General features: G+C 32.3%; 1 protein-coding gene across 2 annotated transcripts in view; it reads right to left on the reverse strand.

The window, feature by feature from the left end:
• Nucleotides 1-2,686: 2,686 nt before the first annotated feature.
• Nucleotides 2,687-21,920, reverse strand: part of ab (BTB/POZ-zinc finger protein abrupt) — a 146,494-nt gene continuing 127,260 nt past the window's right edge. For both annotated transcript variants that reach the window (XM_072534148.1, XM_072534149.1), the window contains exons 7-8: nt 15,619-15,895; nt 2,687-15,535 (exon numbers count right to left, since the gene is read on the reverse strand). In XM_072534148.1, the coding sequence (XP_072390249.1) occupies nt 14,842-15,535; nt 15,619-15,895 (971 nt within the window). In that variant the 3' untranslated portion in view covers nt 2,687-14,841. The remainder of the gene's footprint in view (nt 15,536-15,618; nt 15,896-21,920) is intronic.

Raw genomic sequence — 21,920 nt, forward strand, 5'->3', positions numbered from 1 at the left:
TCAATAACATTGTACAATTCTTAAGATAAAAAATAAGTCATTCAATTCTTTTCCAGTATACGGTGGTTCCCTACCACTGGTCACTTTTTTGTTAATGACAGCAGAAACCATTGCTCCGTTGTAGGTGTCTCTGAAATAAATTAGTCTAGGATATTGCTTTGAAATGCTTAATTCGCTTATTGATCTAGTTTTAAAAGGTGCTTTTGTAGCATACATAGGTGCAAGAAAAGTGTCCCAGCTACGCACCAAGTAGTTATCAACCACTTCTACGTTATAAGGCGCAGGTTTTTGACGAGCCAATCGTAACACTGCTTCCCAATCTTCTGGGGTTTCTGCTGCACTTTTTTGGTTAACGATACCAAAATCTTTATCCGTGTCCATGTAGGAGTGACCTCTTTCAATCATAGAAAATCACGAACTTAAAGTTACGAACTTTAGGAGGAAGCTGGATTGTCACATAGTCATACAGAAATGAGCAAACTTCATTGGCACCCTTTCGAGCTACTGTCTCAGGGTACGAGTACATAACAACGTCATTATCACTAAGTCGATGGACATTAAAGGAGTAGAAAGACAACTGCCTTTTATAATACACGTAGTTACTCGTAATATTAGGCATTGAAAGGTTTTTATTGTAGTCCATGGCTATGACTTCATATTCTCTTGAAGTCCTTGGTCGTAGTTTAGCTTTTGTTTTTTGTTTGTAAAATTTCTGTGCTTTCGGCAAGTGAATTTCCGTCCTGTTTTAAGTTAATTAATTAATTTTTCATCTATACATTCTCTTATTTTTATTTTGGAAGCATTACAAATGCTGCAAGTGTCGGTTTTGGGATACCCAAAGGAGATATTAAAGCGTTTGTTGAATGTTTTTCTATATACTTCATAGCAGACTGATCTATTGGGATGTTTCGCAAGGAACATTTTTGTACATCTTTATAATGTTAAGTTCCTCTGGAAGGTACTTCCTGCTAGATTTTTTTAGGCTGTAGTGACTCATGCGCCCTTTAAATGATTTTATGTGATTTAAAATTAACTGCATAGTTTCTTCAGACATATTATTGGGTCTTGAGCCATGTTTACCTCTATTGTCCTTGGCAATTGTACCATGTTTTAGGGCTTTTGTACAGTTTGTAATCTTCTCGTGGATATGCCATGAAGAGCAACAAAAGATTTTGACAAACCTGAACGTCTTTTGCAGGTGGTGTATGCCCCTCACCATTAGTTACCGCAAGGCGAATTCTGTAATAAAAAGAGCCATCTCTTACGTTGCAATTCTCTTCGTCTTTTCTTGGCCTTCTTTGAGTTACAGGAAGTATGGATATTAGACCACCCAAATACACACTTGGCTCGTCCAAATTCAGCATAGAATTAAAATTACGAATAATTGTATTTCTTGTATTTCTGTTTGCAACGGTAGTCCTCGCCGGTTTCGTGAGTTTGCACTTTTAGCGCTTTAGCTACATCACGTATTCGCCCAAAACTTTTTCGTTTTCTTGTAGTTTTTGACTGTAAAGCCTCTTTTTCACTGTCCTCACTTTCCATATTAATGAACAATAGTTCAAACTTACTAAACGTTAAAAAACAAATTGTGGTTATGATAATAATGGTACTAAAATAAACAACTTGTATGAATGCTGAACACTGACTGTGATTTTCCCTTGTAAATTATCCCTACGGACAGGCGCATTGAGCACCTAAATTTGACTTATAGCATTGTTGCCTAGTTTAACCTTGACTTGCAGCGCTCTTCCATTGTACAGCATTATTTTATTCGTTTGTAACGTTTGACTTATTTCACTTTTATTTTGTTTGATATTTGTGGATTGTACTACGTGTATCCAAGTATCGAAAAATGTATTCATCAAAAAATCGATAAAAATTGACTTACAGCGTTTTTCCCCTGTAGTCTTCAAGTGTTATCTTTGAAAGAATGGTTCATTCTATAAAAAGAGCTAATAAACATTTTTGTTCAAAATTTTACAAATCTACCAGTCACGCCATCATTCAAATTGACGTATGTCAATGAAATTAATTGTCTTTTTTGCTTATTTATTAGTTGCATGTGCTTTATTTAGATTCAAATTTTTCTTATCCACAATGAAAATAAAAAGGCTGAAAGAAATTTTTTATAATAACCTGGATTCTTCACATAATATAAACAGCTTATTTCTTGACATAAATCAATTATGTAGAAACTTGTTCCTGGCTGCAAGATATATTAAATTTTTATTTTTTTTTTATTATAACCAAATAGGAAGACAAATAAACCACACACTGTCAACCAACGAAAAAAAGAAAATTAATTTAAATAGGTTATGTCCATCGAGTTAGAATGTTATGTCTAACTGCTGATTGTCATTTGATTTTAAATATTTTTCGATCAATCAAAATTAAAGTTTGATCAAACTGACCTTGAAAATAGAAGATCCTCTATTTTTAGAGGATTTGATCAAACTCAGGATGTGACGTTATATGCTGTTAATTTTTTGGTTTGGTCAAACTAGTTTGATCCACAGACCACTAATAATGAGTGATGAGAGGTAGGTGATCTGTGGTTTGATAAAATATTTGACCGTCTGACACGGACTTGACACAGACTTTATTCTGGGTCTGGGGTTTTTGCCAATGTTGGACTGTTTATTTTAAAAATTGATTGTATGTAGTTGGGAGTAATAAAACAATGAAAAAATTTTAATATTAATTTATTATGTATAAACGATACCCAAGCAGTACACAATAAAGATAAAAAAGAAAGTAATAATATGGCAAAAAGGTATTTTCTTATAACTTTTTCTACGAAAAATGGGTCTTATGTATTGCACCTACCTCTAACCTAACAATATAATAAAGAAAAAACTTAACGTAAATAACTTCCTAAAAACTCAAAGAGACAGGAACATTTTCACGAAATAAATGATAAAAATCTCAAAAATAAACTTTCTTTACAAAAATTAAGTACATAAGTATAAATAAAAAAGAAATGCAAATAATTTTATAAACATACAGAGGTATTTATTTCTATTTATTACAGTTTACACAGTAGAATACTCTTTAAAAAACATTTCACTCTTTTAACTATTATTTTGTCACATCGCGAGAAATTGCCTAAAATGTAGACGTTTGACATATAATAAATAAAGGTATATTTAAAATTCAAAATTAAAAGACTTTCTTTTTAAAAATCCTTTGGTAACAATATAACAGAGCATTTTTGGTCAAAATGTTTTTCAAAAAAGATTCTATTACACATACACGTATCTTCTTAATAATAATAGTGTATATACTGCCGCCTTTTTTAGCAAAACTATACTTCGGAATCATAACAGTTTTTTACTATGCTATATAAAAGTTACACGTTTAATTCTTTATTATTTTTAATTGTATTTTTCTCCTCGCTGAAGGAAAATTTTTGGTTTAGGAACTCTTGGTGGCCGTTGAAATTGACAGTTTTCCTGTCTTAACAGCCAGTTAAATAAAAATGAAGGCACCCAGTACCCCAACAATAAAATTTTGAATGAAGGTTCACTGGTATATAAGTACTATGGGTTTACTGAGAGACACAGCAATATTTCTTTTTTGATAAATTAAAAAAAAATTGGCAAGTAGATAATTTTGTTCCTGTAAAAAACTTCAGACATACCAACATGAAAAAGCTTTGATTGTGTCGACTTAACCTCGGTTTTTATAGTCAAACATGATCTTGCAATTGTGATTTATTGAAATAGACTAATTATTTAAAATATTTGTTCATTCAATGAATATGTAACTGCAGTTGGTAGGAGGAAAGATTATTAGATGGAGACAATACTTAAATGATCAAGGATATGCAGCATCTCGAATATATTTCTTAGTGGATACGGGGAGTTAACCATAGACTTTCTCAGTAGCAGTATGGATAGAGTGGTAACCTATGATTCTTTTTGATTTGATCATTATTTGACCGAAATGTCGCAGTCATTAGAATATAATGATCGACTTTTTGTAAATACGATGAAGAAATTTATAGTCATAGAAACAAGGCCTTTACTCAAATCATACTTTACAAAACATAAAGAGACCATGAAGAACATATCTCGATAGATCGTGAGAATTGCTAGAAAATCTTTCGACCCTGTATAACAATTTACTATAGATTCACTATACGACGATTTACTACAGAAGAAACGATCAAAAGATCTTCTCATATATAGGTGGAGACCCATAAATCCTATTAAGATACCAAAGTCTGCCGGAACTTGGATTCTGCAACATGGAAACGGGATATCAATCTACGAAAGATTTATAGAAGCTCTCATGAGCCCTGCTAAGAAATTTCGTCAACCGTCAATACGTCAACCAGAGGGTTGCAGTTTATCAAGATTAACATCATTTAATCCACTCAATGTCAACAAGTTCTTCGACAATTTACATGCCGTTTATTCTAGAAATCCATCAGCTGTATCTAATATCAGCAACTACTACAAGAATAATGCAGAAACCTAAGAAAGTCGTGGCAGAGAAAGGTGTAAAACAGCTGAATAGTTGTACTAGCGATGAAAGGGGTATTCTTATTAACACGTGTCAAGAAAATATTATAAGGAGCATATGACACAAGGAGCTCCACCTGGCACACTGGGTTTGGCAAATCTAAGTGGATGGATGAGTAGCGAGCTGTTTGTCAACGTTATGAAACACTTTATCAAGTTTGGCAACAGTTCAATTGAAAACCCTTCCATACTGATCTACGACAATCACGAGAGTCACGTAAAATATCACGTTGTTCAACTGTCAAAGGATAATGGTGTAATCATACTGACTCTGCCTCCTCATTGTAGTAACAAACTGCAACCTTTTAATATTTCAATTTTCGCTCCTTTTAAAGCGTATTACAATGCTGCTATAAACTAATGGTGGATGAGCCATCCTGGTAAACCTATTTCAATATACCAGATAGCACAATGTGTAGGAGAGGCAGATATGAAAGCATTAACACCTAATATTCTGTCAGGTTTTAATAAAACAGATAGATATTTTTTCTGAAGCTGACTTCATTGGTAGTTCTGTGACTGATAGAACTGATAGAACGCTGATAGAAGACACCTGAAAATTATGTAGTATCACCACCAAGGACACATGAAAAATCGATAAGCGACCATAAAAAAAATGACTTCTCAAAATACATTACGAAATAGCACAGTTTGAAAACTCACTGCTCAAATGGTCAAATCAAACGGTTAGTTTTCAAAGTTACCAGCTCATTACTCTATTTTACATGATCTACAAGCTGCTGGAGACGTTGATATACAGAGTCTAATTAAGTTCCTATCATTTGGGATAATGATGAACTAGATACAAATAGGTCCTGATCGAGACAGTTTTTGAATATAACTAGTAAGAGACCTGTTGTCGAGCTGCTCACACAATGACTAAACAAACTATTCGTCACATCATCGAGTCATGTCTTTTCAGGTCTTACTTGGGAGAAAAAGTAACTTATTGAGTGCAAAAGACGAGTCAATTAAATGTGTGTTTATAATAACTTTGTGTTAAATAAAAGCTCGTTTTAATTGTTAATTTGACGTGGTTGATAAATAGGAAAGCTTTATCTGTCGGAAATATTGCTACATCTCGTTAGTTTAGAATATTTAATTAAAAAATGTATTGTTGAGGAACCGACTTATAATTAGGAACCACGCTAAGGTTATTTGCATTTCTTAAGACATGAGTCCTTTTCATACGATTTATTCTTCTACTATGGCACTGCACACCCACTTATTTTAAGCTCGCCATTTTCCTCTATATCAAGGATATTTGCAAATGTCTATTTAAACAACTGTACAAACTAAATCTATTTCTCTATATATTTTTTGATATTTTGTTTTAAGTACAAAAAATACCGGCGTTATTGTAAAAGAGAGATCTGCGTTTATATGTCTTTAAAATCTGTCTATAAAAATCTTAAAAATGAGGTAGGTATTATGGAAAAACAACAATATCAAAATATTACATCACAAAGTGTATAAAGATTGGCTCAACCTGAGAAAAGTAAGACCTTTTGTCAGCAAGTTAGTATTTTTTATTGCCACAAGAGTTTATCTGACGACAGAAATTTATAGGCATTATGTTACAACGTTGCACTAACTTGCTGTTTTACGGAACTACTTGAAAAGTCAACAAATAGAGGGTAGTCCTGCTAAAACTCAAATATAACAGGAACTACTGAACCTTGTAATAAAAGACAGTACCTCCTGTACAACATTTAAACTAAAGTTACGTTTTAAAATAATTATATACAAAATATTAAACGAATTAACAACTGTTAACTATATACAACAACGTACCTCAAAATTTAATGACCATTATGTGCAAATAAACAAAAAAGCACCATTTGTATATACGTAATGTCTACCCTTTTGTAAAATGTAAGTATACTATTTAAATCTTTTTCTTAAGTACGGAATTTACTGATTTCTCAACAAGTATTTAAATTTGCTCACATCATAAACCATTCCGAACTCGTACAAATGTTAGCAAAAAATAGAAACAAACTATTCCATCAATAGTTTATAGAGACGGAGAAGTTTATATGATTTATAACAATTTATGAGAGTCATAAGGCTTAATCTTGATGAAAAATATATTAATAATAGCTAAGAATTCTCTTCTGGGGTTTAGGGGTTGTTCATCTTCTGTCAGAATGTATGTACTGTCATTTGTACGAGCTCAGAATTGTTGCCAACATCAGCGAATGTAAATACCTATTTATTTAAGTATTAATTATAAATGAGGTGCTTCATCTTACGGCGTACATTAAATTTGTATACTTATATCTAGACCTTATGAAATATTTAACAATAACCTCTATTCTAATGCTAGATCGCTATATATACTATCTATCTCCAACTCACTTTTTTATTTCAAACAGAAAGCTTTTCAACAACTATATACCCATATTTTATAGCGAAAAGCAAGAATAATATCGAGGTATAAACATAAGTTACATTTCATTTCGAAAAAAACGTTATCCTACTGCCTATTGCAACTTTTATAAAATGGAAGAACAACTAAGGATTCACCATTTACTTAAATATGTCACAGATTTCTTCTCAACCATCAATTATTTTAACAAATATTTTGTTTTAACTACAAAAAACTGGAAGTTGTAGGTCTATAAACCTTTCTCGCCCATCTTTTCTTTCTTGTCTCTTTTCTCAAGATATGCCCACAGTATTTTTGTTCTACGCTTTTATTATTACAATACTGTGCGAATTATTGTGAAAATATTTTTCATACTTTTACTTTTTTAGTAGTTGGCAACACGCGACAGTAGTGACATTTTTATACATGTGTTGTATTGACATATGCTCCGATTGTCAGTGACTATTAAGCATCATCGATATAATATACCAAGCATAGAACATGTTGTTATTTTTACATGTATCTGGTAGACGACGGAACTGACGTCACTATTACGTCTATGACGTAATTACTATGACATCATTACTAGCTACAATGTTCGACGTGACTTTGACAAGTGATTAATTATTTCCCGATATTTTAATGTTAAACAGGTAAAGTTAAGTCAATAATTTAATGCATTTTTTTGGTAAATTAATACATTTGTTAAATTTTTAATTATTTGCATCCAGTCACATCAGTGGCGTGAGATGCGCAACTACGTACCTGTAAAATATATATGTTTTATATGTTTTTATGTTATAAAAATAATAATTTTTTAATTTAAATGTAAATAACAACGAAAATAAATAATTGTTGTAGATATATATGTACCAACAGAAGTTTTTTCGTACACCACTGACATTCCGGAAACAAGGTCGGCCATTGTTACTAGCTACTTTGGACGCAAGTATTTATTCATTAGTTCCATCCTTAGTATTATTATATCGATGATTAATGCTATTACGTCTATGCTATTAAGTCAGTGTCAGATGGTCAAATATTTTATCAAACTAGTTTGACCTAAAAAATTGACAGCATACGTTATTACATCATGAATTTGATCAAATCCTCTAAAAATAGAGGATCTTCTATTTTTCAAGGTCAGATTGACCAAATTTTAATTTTGATTGTAAATTAATTAGAATTTGAAAACAAATTAATTATACATTAATTCGCAAAATATTGCAGAACTGTACTTTTGTACCTACTTCACTTCGCTTGATATCTTTAATACTAGTATTTTACTCATTCTCTCCCTATTAAATATTTACATTGCTTTCTGTGTAGCTAATTGTCTTTATTGTGTAAAAAGCGATATTTCCCTTTTCATTTCTTCTTCTTCTAAGACCAACATTTGTACTGCGCTAACAAGTTTTTGCTTCTATTCTTATTTTGCTGCACAAATTCGTACAAACTTTTAAATGTCAACGTCAATGACGTCATTAGACATAAAAAATGTCTGAAGCTTGAAATCAGGATAGAAAAGTAAATAATGTTATCATTCTGAACTTATCGAATATTAGAACAATGCTTTTAAATTGTATAAAAATAGGGAATTGTTAAAAAAAGTCCCTAAAATGAGAACGCATTATCGACAGTAAAATTCATGATTTGATATATGATCGATAATAGGAGGTTTTTTGTTTAAACTTGTCATTTTGGTAAATGTAGTGAACCTTAACTGATATTTTTCGTCTACTTATAGTTGAGCTTTTTTATAATCTGTGACGTATCTAAGTTTTAAAGGTAATCGGGAACTTCACTAAAAACACATATTTTTGGAAAACAATCACAATGGGCTGTAACAAAGTTTATAATACAAAAAGTTAAGTACAAGCTTGTTTCTCACGGTCGGTTATGGAAGTTGTGTTATGGAAGTACTAAATTCTACGATAACGAAGCACTATTGGACTTACAGCTAATGACTGGCAGAAGATGAATCTACAAATATGAGTTTATCTCTACTCTGTTATACCTGAATTGTTTATCACTGTTATCACTAGATATGACTAACAAAAATGTATAAAGGATGATGTAACGATTAATTTTTTTAATTAAAACTAACAATCTTTAGCTTGAAATCATGCATGGATCTTCTTGGAAGGTAAAGGTAGACATTAACGATTGGTCATAACGTCGTAATAAATTTTTTAGAGGAAATTGTGATGCAAATCATTTTTCTGATGTCTATAAGTGGACTTTTAAAAGTTGTAGGTCAACAATAATTTTTATATATTCTTATGGAACATCTTTCAAACCTTACACGTTGAGGAAGTTAATGTCAAAAATGCAGCAAGTAATAATCGTAACGTTGGAATAAGTGTAAGTCTCGCTTGCATGGGAATCATAGCTGCAATGAGATCGTGTCCAACTACAGCCTTAGAAGTAATGCTAAACCTTACTGCACTACATACACATGCAAGTAGTTTGTTCTAAAAAATCTGATGAGGTCCAGGTGACCTTACGGAACAGCTAGAGATTCTAAGCATTGAAACAACGCAATTATGAAGATTCTTACTAGATGTATCATGAAAGATTGTAAGTCAACAAAACGAAATTGTTGACAATATATTAAGAGGTGTCCTCACTGGTTATATTAGTGGGTCAAAATCACATGAAAGAGTCAGAATTAATGGTCATATTAAGCGGAATTATTAGTAATACATTTTTGTGCTCAAGAGTAGCCCAAAAACTCGTCAATTGTGTCAAAACATTTATTACCTCTGACAAACTAAGATTCTCTAGTAGAACAAAGTCACTTTCGTGGGTACAAAGGCACAAAGGAATTGCTGGTTCAGTAAAATGGGCAAAGAGGACAAAACAACATGTCGATTCTGCGAAAACTGGTGTTTTTAGAACCTGAGTAGATAAGTTAAAGTTTAAAATCTGTTCATTCCCTTCACAAGATCTTTTTTATACACAATTTATTTTTTGTGTGTTAGTATTATATTCACGTAATCGATACATCATCCTTTAGAAGTCAACAACTCAACTATGGCAAAAATATGAGCTATTTCCTGATAATGATCTGTTCAAAAAAATTATAACGTCATACGTCGGCAATAAAGTCTTAAAAACAAAGAAAGTCATACACGGCAATTTGTACTCAATAAGAATGATATATTGTATGGGACCTGAGAACGGTAATATTTACAAAAAATTATTGTTTTCAGTTTATTGAATCTGATTGTAACTTTGCCTACGAAATTGCTTTATTATAGGAAGCTGTATCGTTTTTAAAACGGTTCATAACTTAGAGGCTCTCCGGTAAACGTTTCCAAAAAGTACTCTTGTTGAAACGTACTGATAACCTAACGCAAGTTATAAAACGTTAAATTAAATACATAGTAAAGCTTGCAGTGTGGAATGCTTTAAATATTTTAAATACGGCTGAGTACGACTTTTTTAAAATTTACAATGTTGTCATATCTTTACTTTTTCCATACATATTGCAAATTTTTCATATACCCCTATAGATATCTATGGAAATTTTAATTACTATGATGATTTACTTCCACTCGTTATAGGTTTTATCTGATTTTCGGTTTCAATAATATTCATTTTTAGATCGCCCAGAACTCCATCCCCATATACTTGTTGGTTAACTTTCATTCTTTATCTTATTTTATTTTCTTCTAGGTGCATTTTATTAATTGGAATAATTTTTGTTATTACATTTAATTTTTCTTGAATACTTTAGTAAAACTCTCAATCATTTTTTTTTATACAGATAAGATCAACTATCTTATGACTGACATAAGCAGCTCTTCGTATTCCCTCATCTCTTAGTATTATTTCTAACAATATGTTAATTATAACCAAAATAGCATCCATATTTATTTATGAATTGTTTATTTTAACGCGTTTATTGCCAACTTATGTTGGCATCCATCGTCGTTTTTATAAATTTTATTTTTTTCCTTAGTTCTTAAAAGTCTTCTAAAACTCTATTATCAATCATCTAATTGCCTTATCTCACCCTATAAAAAGTTCGTTATATTTGCAGAAAACAGACAATTTGACAACAAGTAAACTTTTCTTAAAGATCCATAATACGTTATCCGTTTGTAAAATAATTACATCATTCCACACATTTGCCTCACGCTGTATGTAAAAATTTATCGAAAATTCTCGCAACGTTTCGGCTGATTCAAAGATATACTTATAAAAATATTGTTGTATAGGCAAAAACGCTTTTGTACCATTTTCACCTGGATAGAATTGTTTTGTATACTTTTTTTTAATTATTAATTATTTAAACATATTTAATATTTGTATACTTATCACCTTGTACTTGTTTTCTTGGGATATTATTATTATTTCTATTATTAAATATGTTTATGATTGTGAACAATGAAGAATCTTCATTATTGGGAAGTTGATAGTTACATATGTATGATAAATGTGCATTTTTACAGAAATCAAAGTCTACTTTCATTACTTTTTGTAACTACCATCAATACGTTTTATTGCTTAAAAAGAATAAAAATCCAATAAAATACTGAGAACTACTGGTTTTAAAATAATCAAAGATCTTTATGATTACCGTATATGAGTCGAAAGACAAAGCATCATGGATCAGTAGAAAAGAGAAAGAAGTATATTGATGACAAAAATTTTGAGGTTATAGCACAACTTTCAGGTGATATATGCTACAATGAGCAGTGCAGAAAATAGTTCAGTATATATTTTAATCACTTGTATGCATTTTCACGTAATATTTGATATTATATGTGGTGAATGCTTACGCTGCCTTACAACCATAGAGCCAGACTTCACAGTAAAATTGTGATGGATAATCGCTTCACAATCATTGTGGATTAATTTTTTAGTTTTTTTAAACAATGAACTTGACAAGAATAAATAAAACAAATAGAGAGAGAGGGAGATGGAAAGAGAGAGCGAGAGGGGCACAATAATATTTTCTGATTCACAGAAAGTTGCCCTTCATTTGGTAAAGAAGGGTAAGAGTTGGACCAGTTCATACATATAATGACATACATATAACGAACAAGTAATAATTTGATAGGATATATATATCTTGATAAATATAGGGGCACTGCAAATTACAAATACATAAATAAGTATTTTAGTACCTATTTATATAGCCGCAAATGTCAACCATGGAAAAAAATATTTCGGTTTGGCAGTGTTCGCATCTTTTTATAATGCATACGTTGTATGCTTCAAATATAAAGAGAGAAAGCTTTTAAAAAGTACATTTTGATTATACTATTTTATGAATGCTGCAATTTTTAATTTATATGAAACAATAACGAGTAAATATTTGTTTCTTTGTAGATTAATTGCAGTTAATTATTAGAATTTTTTTTAGCAATTACGCTTTGATAGATTAGGGGATCGATTTGGCAATCGTCAAATTAGCAGTTGCCAGATTACAACAGATGTTTACAATTAATCTCGAAAGAGACAAATATTTACTCGTTATTATTTTATATAAATTAAAAATTGCAGAATTCATAAAATGTACTGTTTAAAAGCTTCCTCGTTTTATATTTAAAGCATACAACATATGCATTATAAAAACATCCCAACACTGCCAAACCGAAATATTTTGTTCCATGGTTGACATTTGCGGCTATACTCAGCTTGCACTTTTGTTTAAGTTAACCCAAAAGTTATATTCTGCACGTAGAAATCGTAGGTGCATATAATTTGATGTTTACCATATTGCTGAAAAATTCAATCGGTGAGTGAGGTAACAATAAATTATAGAAAGTCTAGATTTAGTACCTATTGAAGACAAATGAGAAAGTATATTACTGGCGAGTTAGCAGTAGGTGACACCACTCTACAGAGATAGGTGACTGAATATTACACAAGCCTTTAAAAGTGCAAGAACGTCATTAGAGTCATTAGTTTTATATTAATTGGGATCAAATTCGGTTCACAGATGGATCAAAAATTGTGCATTAATCATGACAGGCATCATACAGACATGCAAATTCAGTGAATTCTAGTTTCTGCTCGACAGTGTTAGCGATGAAATCATTAGGAGGGGCGCTATAAAACGAAAAACATATATGTCTTTACCGAAAGGAAATACATAGTTAGTAACACTGACAATAGGCTTTCGTGTAGTATCCTAGAGATTATGCTTAAGGCTCAATGACGCGGATATATGTAAAACAAGTATTGAATCCGAAGAAATCCTTAAACTCTTAGTAAAACGGTTCTGGTTTTTACAAAGGACCCATAACCGAGTGCCAGAGAGATGAAGTATCTCGCCCGATTAGAGAAGAAGACAAAGTACATAAAGGTCATAAAAGAAGTAAATGGGAATACTAAAAAAGATCTCGTGGTAATTAGGAAAGTGAATTTTTCCATAGGGATCAAGATGATCCATAGAAGAAGCTGATTCCACTTAAGTGGACCTAAAAGCGTCACAGTAAAAGCTGTAATGAAATGCTAAATTATGCGATTATTGCGATAAATCAATGAATATTCTAAAATCTATAGCTTTTAGCGTTTTAGTGAAAAATTAGGTTTTAAATAGTGATAGATCTACTCTTGATGGATATAAAAATCTAAGATAATAGTTCATTTTTCTATAATAAAGAAGATTCTTCCAAAAAATAAGGGACCCGTTGCTTACAGAAAGCGTCTACATTAGTTTTTATATAGAAAAAATCGCGGCTACGTTTCATGCAAAAACATCGACATTTCCTTAGTTATCAGATAACTGCAACGAAGTCCTATAACGTTACATACTAAATTTACCGTATACACTTTTAAACCCTTATTATCTTGCACTCGATAACTATGAATTATATAACTATATCTGAGGTAGACGGATGGATTAATATTTAAGGTATATGTATGAACTGTTGGTACTTTTCTTGTAGTAGGTTAAAAGTAGTTTCCTCTTTCATTAGTTCGGGTTTTAATACTATATCTCCACTTTAAAATAGGAATCTACCATAGGCATGTAATGATATATGTATTGTTTATGAGGTTGACAAGCCGTGGTCTGTCAAGCCGCGGCCTATGACGTCAGGAAGAAATAATTCTAGACCACGACCAATAAATATTGCTTAATATTACATAAATACTTTCTGGAACGCCACTGTTATATCTGTTTTCATATTTGTGTTACTGTGTTTGTTATAAACCACTCGTATCTTAAAACCAATAGAACAAATGCACAGGCCAAATCTTTCGTGGTATAGCTTACTGTGTCTGGCATAGCAAAGCTATTATATTCAGGTATAGTATGTATTTATGCTGTAAAGTTTCTATTATTGAATATTGTCAACAAATACACGGAACTGTCAAAAATAATAATTACTATAACAATCGTAATCACTTTAAACAAAAAACATTTTTACATTTGTATGTTATCTATCACTTTAAAACAAAGAATCGTTTGTTTAATCGGTTCTTTTGATCATATATAAGAATTATTTACTATCATATTAACAATTAGATCAAAGTCACTTATTTGGAGGCACTAAAACATCTTGAAGAAATAAATAACTTAGTTAAGAATAAATAAAATAAATTCTTCTCTTCTAAAGAACAGTGATCAAGCTTTTGCTGAAAATTTTAAACTTTTTGATAAAATCAGACCCATTTTTGTTACAACTATATAAACTATGAGGGACTTATAAGTCCTAGGGTGTAGTACGTATACATATTTATAGAGGATTCAATAAACCTATTACGAGAAAAGTACCATCTGTATCACCTTTTCAAGCTCACGGAGCTGTATGTATATGAAAATCAAACGTCTCAATAAATATCTTTGAAATGAGATTCAAACTGAGGTAGTTGGATGGAATAACAAGAGAACATTACTGGTTGATGTCGTTATATCATCCAGTAAGGCAAGAATAACGGCAACTGATCCGATTCTTATAACTTAACTGTAGAACCTTAACACTACTCCCCTCCAGCTTTCACGCTTTCTCGCTCTAGCTCTTCTTCGCTATATTCATCTTCCTCACCTCCCGACGTGTCAGCGTCGTCGTGATGTTTGTCTTGGTTGTTCCTGTCGTGGTTTACCATGTCTGACTCCCCTCGCCGAATTTCGTCGTTCCTTTTCATCATCATCTCGCTAGCGCTTTGCATCTGCTGCATTTTTTCCAAGAATTGCTGCTGAGAAGCCTTGTCCATGCCCATAGCGTTCAGTTGCGCTAGGTTCGCAGCTTGCATTGCAGCCGCTGCTTGTTCCGTCGACATCATCAGCTGCAGGTAGGTATCTAGTATTGCTGAACCTGTCGTATTCGCACCTGAAACCGGAGGAGCTAAAGGTGCGGGGTACGGTTCCTTGGAAAGGTTGTGAAGGGAATCCAGACTCTTCGCTGCAACTGCCTGTCCGGACCTGTTCATTTTGAAGTGGTTTTGTTGGTGCATAGGAGGCGAGAGACCGAAATCTAGACCACCGTACCTTTGATTTGACATTGTAAGGTCTTCGGGATCATTGTCGCCACAGATCGAACTACCAGCTTCGGACGCTGCTCCGGAGTATGCACTTTTGGCGTCTAATTTCACATCAGATCGACGGGGACCAGTAGGGGAGGCCCTAGCCCGAAGCTCTGCTGGACTTATTTTAACTCCAGCTTTGGCCAATAATCTGAAAAAATAATTGTATTATATTTCCAATATTGTACCAAACATACTTGTATTTGCTGGGTTAAAACATTAGTAAAAATTTACCTGCTGGCAAGATCGGGATCAAAAGGTGCAGGCATGGGAAGGACGGGAAGATCTTTTGTACTGATGCCTCGGTGTTGTCGTGACATATGCGAATGCAAGGAGTTTCTGGATTTTGCAACGGTTCCACACAGGACACACCTGTAACCGGGACATATCGTGTGTTTATCTTCTAAGTGGGTACGAAGGGTGTGGGCGGACCTGTAGATTTTTCCACATTTGGGACACGGTCGTGGGTCAGTCGCTCGCACTCTTAACATGTCCATAGATCGCCTTGAAACTAAAACAAAAAGGAATTGTTAATTTTCTAAAATATTATCTATTATTACTGTAGTAAGAGACTGGTGAATTAATACGCTGCAAAAATTATCAAAGCAACTAGAAAACGTTTCGTCACATCATCATTTTTTCACATTACTTTGTTTACAGTTCATCATATCATCATTTTTTGTGCATTCCTTTGTTATAGTATGGATTTAGCTATGAATATTTGACCAAATGTATGCTCAAAAGATTATCCAAAATTTTGGCGCATAAATTCATAAATTGATTACATAAATGGATACTTTTAAGGACGAACCACAAAAAAAAATAAATACTTCTTCGATCAAGAAAGTTTTAAACAGTTTTCTGTTATAGAAATCTTTATAACGTTTGGTGAATCGTCAAACTTCTATTGAATTCCTGCTTTACTAATTATTTTCAATTCATGTCAAAAGTTATGAGAAACTATATGTAGAGGACTGAAATATGGATTGAAAACAAATGTTAAAATTGCTCTACGAATTAAACACATTCCAAAATTTGCGTATTGTTGTAAAAGTTGGCCACACCTAGTGCTGAATGTGTACAACGGGTTGCGTTTTGTCACAATGAAGTTAGATATTAACAATATTTGAATTTTCAATATTTTTATTTTATTATTTATTGTTTAAAACACGACAAAGTTGATAAAATGTACTTTTTGAGGAAAAAGTAGCATAAAGAAATTAAGTAAAACCACAAATTATAAAAACATTTTTTATTTTTTAACACGTAGAACGCGTTTCGACATCTCATCATCAATTATAAATGTAGGAGAAGAAAATCTGAAATGCACAAGAATACACAGCTTTAAGAAACAACTTATTATACAGAAAATTATTTATTGTAAAAAATTTGCTACATACAGAGTATATTTAAAAGAAATTGGCTACTTATAATAATAAATTAATTATTTGGCTAATAAATGAACTATTAAAAAGAACTCCAAAAGTCCAACTGCTCTCTGCTGGGTGCCATTTTGGGGAGACAGGATGGGACCAGCATTTGTGACATATGTCAGTATTGTTGTACCTACTGTCAATCGACATCGAAACTATTCGGCGATACAATCGGTAATTATGATCTTTAAAGGGGCATGGAAATTTATGTAAATTCTAATGGATGTTAAAGAGAGGAGAGATAACTACAAGAGCTGTTAAAACCAGAAGTGTAGCTAGGTGGTATTCGAAAGAGAATTTATTTGTAAACTAGATAGGCAACCAAGCTTACTTTTGAATTTAACATGAAACTGGTAAAGGGGGAACTGTAGCAATTATTGGAAGTCTTCCTTCCGACGGTTAAATGAGGTGATGAAAGTGTATGCCATGATGGATATGGTACGTGAATTAACCTTCTTTCAAATGATTGTGTACTCCTGCACATCCCACGACATAACTGCTTATAGAAGTCCGGTAACAACACCGGTCGAGCAATGTAATAGAAAGCATACGAAGTCAAAATATATAATAGTAAAGTAATTAAAGTAAAAATCATCTAATGACATCACAAATGAGGTCGAGAATCTAGTAAGGTAAGTTCAGTTGAATTATCACATTGAATTAACTTAGTTTATGTTGATGGAAGTGTAAAGCTTTGATGACAGAAGCTGTTCATTCAAAACTATTTCAATATCATTTAATTTAGCTCTACTAATTTCATAAGAATCCAGAATATCCAATCTAGTACTCTTTTTGCTCGTGTGCAAGAGTTTAACATCTAGAAGGGACTAGGAGTGGTTTGTTGACAGAATATGGTTGGAAAAAGCAGAGTTAGTATTGCAAATATCTGTGTTTTGTATTTATTGTATTTTACATGTTCTGAACTACGGGTCTCTATTCTTCTGCCACTTCGGCCAATATAAACTTCCTAACAGAAAGCACAACAAAGATTATAAACCAGAGATTTGTGTAGCATACGAACTACATCTTCTGTATAGATTAATGATGTGATATTCATATTGGACTTAAAAGCTAGAGGTATGTTGTATTTTAAAAAGATCTTTTGAATAGAGCAGGAGTGTGGGTCTAGAACATGTATGGAACCAAAAAAGGATTTAGGTGGTTCTTGAGAAATTACAGAAAAGGTGAGTTCTATCCTTGTAATAAATTTTCTTATATAGTTTATTAATAAGATGGAGATGGCTATTATTTAGGGCTAATTGTTTTATTATATTGTAGCGAGATTAAATAAAACGAGCGGTTCGAATTTATATAAATTTACTACTTTATCTAATACTACTACTTTATCAAATGTTTTAGAAATTTCTTCAAATTTCTCATTGTTCTGAATACATATTTCTTTAATTATTTGTGAAGTCTCGTCGTTTTGTCTAGCTACTTCTTTAATAATTTGAGACGTTTCATCGAATCTTTTGGAAACGTTCTCGAATTTATCATTATTTTTTTTAGAAGTTTCTTCAATCATTTGCGAGACATTTTCAAATTTCTCATTCATCTTTGTTAAAACTGTTTCTTCTGCTGATTGAAACTGGAGGATCTTCTTGGACCCGCTGCAGTCTTCATCGCGTTCTTCTAGTTGGTCACGCAACTGTTTTACTGAAAGCTGTACTAGCAGCATCTTTGGTCAGGCACACACGTACTTTTAAAATGTTCTTTTTTTTACAAAGATCACTACCGAGTTACACGGCTGTTCCCGACGAACAATACTTTTCAAAAGTCCAAAAGTCTTTTTTTTATTTAGTATTAAGCAGCTTATCACTGCTGAATTTATTTCTAAATCTCACACCGGACACCAACTGTAGCGTTTTTAAATAAAACGAGCGGTTCGAATTTATATTTACAGTTCGGTAATTCCTTATCAACTAAACTCTACTCCTAACATCGTTACATATATATATATATATATATATATATATATATATATATATATATATATATATATATATATATATATATATATATATATATATATACCAAAAGTATTATGTACGAGAATATTCTGGAGTAGCCCACCTTTAATTCGCCTACGTGACGAGTTGTTCTCTCTCGCACTCGATACATCGCGAAGGTTCTCGATGACTTTTCGAGATGCAACCGTTACATGGTCCATGCCAAAAGCATGTTCGTAACAATATTAATTTTTTTATTGAATGGCTCTTTAGATAAGGGAAATTTGAAGGCTCTTGTTAAGAAACTATTCAATGCTAACATTTTATGGGAGAAAGGAGGGTTTGAATGAAAATTAATCAGAGTGTCTGTGGTTGCTGGTTTCCTGTATACTTCAAAATTCAATTTGTTATAGAGACGATACTTTGAAATTAAGAGATCTGAAAAAGGAAGTAAAGAATTAGTTTCGAACTCTATAATAATCATCGAATTCAGTTGCTGCTGCAAAAGGACCAAACAGTCATCAACATATCTGTAGTGAAATCTCATTTTACCTTTAAATAAAGCACTCTGTAGCTTCAATGGCTCACAGTTATTTAAGAATATTTTTGCCAAGAGGAGTGACAAGTTGCTACTCAAGGACAAGCCCCCAGTTACAAGTAGGAATCACAGTCCTGGTATTTTCAAATTTTTTAAAATCTTTTGAGTTGTTCTATAACCTGTAATTGGTCTATAAGAATATCTTACAATAGATAAAGATCTGGCAGTGCTCGCATTATTGCCCGAATAAAACATTGCTGCTGATTTTCCCTCAACTGAGTCCATTTTATTAACTTTATTGCTTTTTAAACAATAAATCATAAGGTAAAAATATTGACAATTCAAGTATTGTTAATATCTAACTTCATTGTGGCGGAACGCAACCCGCTATACATATTCAGCACTACGTCTGGCCTAACTTTTATAACAATACTCTGGCAAATGTATTATATTTATGCAAAATTTTGGAATGTGCTTAATTCATAGAACAATTTTTACATTTGTTTTAAAAACAGATTTCAGTCCACTACAAATACTACCCCATGAAAATAATTAGGGAAGCAAAAATTCAACAGTTTAGAATTTCCCATGACCCGTTTGACGATTCACCACCCGGTATAATTTAGCGCTTATTCAAACATTTTAACACATGCATTTTAACATTTGCCAGTGTTAACTTACGGTGCGGAAACGTTGACCATGACAAGGAAAACAGTTCAAAAGATCCGTGTGTGTCAAAGGGCGATGGAGCGTGCTATGTTGGGCGTTTCACTACGAGACAAGATCCCAAATCGCCAGCTACGACAAAGAACAGGAGCGGCTGATGCAGTAGAGAAAGTAGCAACACTGAAATGGAACTGGGCAGGTCACGTGGCTCGAATGACAGATAATAGATGAACAAAGCGGATACTGGAATGGAGACCAAGAAATGATGCCTACCGAAGCAGAGGTCGTCCACCAACACGTTGGACTGACGATCTAAAAATTTGTCATAGGAATTGGATGCAAGAGGCACAGGATCGAGATAGATGGAGAATTATGAGGGATATCTATGTCCAACAGTGGATAAGCGAAGATTGAATGATGATGAAACATTTTATGAACTATAAATTCATAAATTCATGAATATATTCATTAAAAATTTGAACAATAAATGGAAACTTTTAGAGACGACTCATCAACAGAACTTTCTCCCCAAAATGAAAACTATTCGTTATTGCTTTCATTTTCCCCCGTTTTCAGACGGTCGAAACCTATATACTATAAGTATTAAACTAATTTTGAATCTAAAGCTTAATAAAAGGTAGAAGGTGCATAATAGATTGCTCAAGGTAGAAAGGGACAAATAACCAAACAATAGAAAAATGACAATCGTCCATGGAGGTAACAATCTGCCAACCAAGAAGAAGAAGAAGCTTAAATCATATAAGAGGTAGTTGAATCGAGTCAAGTGCTAAATTATGCAACGACAGATATCTCGTAGTCCTAGGATGAAAATTATTGGCCTTAGTAGGTCGCGAGTTATCTAGTGAATATTGAAAAATTAAACTAAAAACAAAAAATAATAAATTTGTATAATAAATAAATATAATAATATTATTAGTCTCGCCGATAAAGTATATTTTACCGTTTAATGTGTTTTAAACGCATTTGTTTAAATTTGTTGCGTTTTAATATTATATTTAGACGAGTACGGTCCTGTTTAATTGTCAAACCTTCGAATACTCTTCCGCTCAAGTACGTAGATTATCAACAACACAACGAGTGTCAATTCTGGTTGCCTATGAAGGTCGATGAAGGCGTGCGCATACCTACGATCCGCGCAGCAGAAATTGTTAATTCGACTAGCAAACCCAACTACAAACAATTTTATACTCTTTATGATTTATTTTTAATTAATAATGATGGATCACATTTATTATGCTTTAAATTTTACTGATCAGAAATTTAATTTACTTTTCAAAAATGTTTCAATGCATGTATGTGGTCTGGATAATAGTAATAAATAATAAATATTGATATTAGCATATAAATTGTTTATCAGTTTTGAAATAGCACCAGAAATTGATTTATCTCCTATTAAAATTTCGATTTATTTAGAACGAGTAATGTGCAATCGCTGTAGTTGTTTTCTTTGTGTTTTGTTTTACATTCTTCCTAGTAAGTTCGCAGCACAAACCGTTTCGCTGTTGTCTGGTAAATTGTTCTTTAGTAGAAAAGGTTTTCCTTTGTGTTTTTTCCAGGTTGTAAGTGTTTTAAGTTATGCTCTTACAAGTTTTCTTTTCGTTTGCGATGTATTTTATGTTTATAAAAATTAATATCTCATACTGTTGTCTACAGTGGCCGTGATGTCGTGAAACAATTGAAAGAAATTTCTCGTCTAAATTTAGTTGTTTTAACACCGCAAATTATTGTGGGAAGACACAATATATCTAAATATTTTTTTCAATCATCGGATACAATGTTTTTCTTAACGATTTCTGAACATAAGGCTCAATATTTTCTCTTTTAAATTTTAAAATACTTATTGAAGTTTGAGTTACAATATTCCTCTCCTGTCATACTGCTGTTTGTATTTTCAAAACATAAACAACGCTTTTTACTCGCTTCATATGG

The sequence above is a fragment of the Diabrotica undecimpunctata genome, chromosome 6 (assembly GCF_040954645.1).
Source record: "Diabrotica undecimpunctata isolate CICGRU chromosome 6, icDiaUnde3, whole genome shotgun sequence".
Taxonomy (NCBI): Eukaryota; Metazoa; Arthropoda; class Insecta; order Coleoptera; family Chrysomelidae; genus Diabrotica; species Diabrotica undecimpunctata.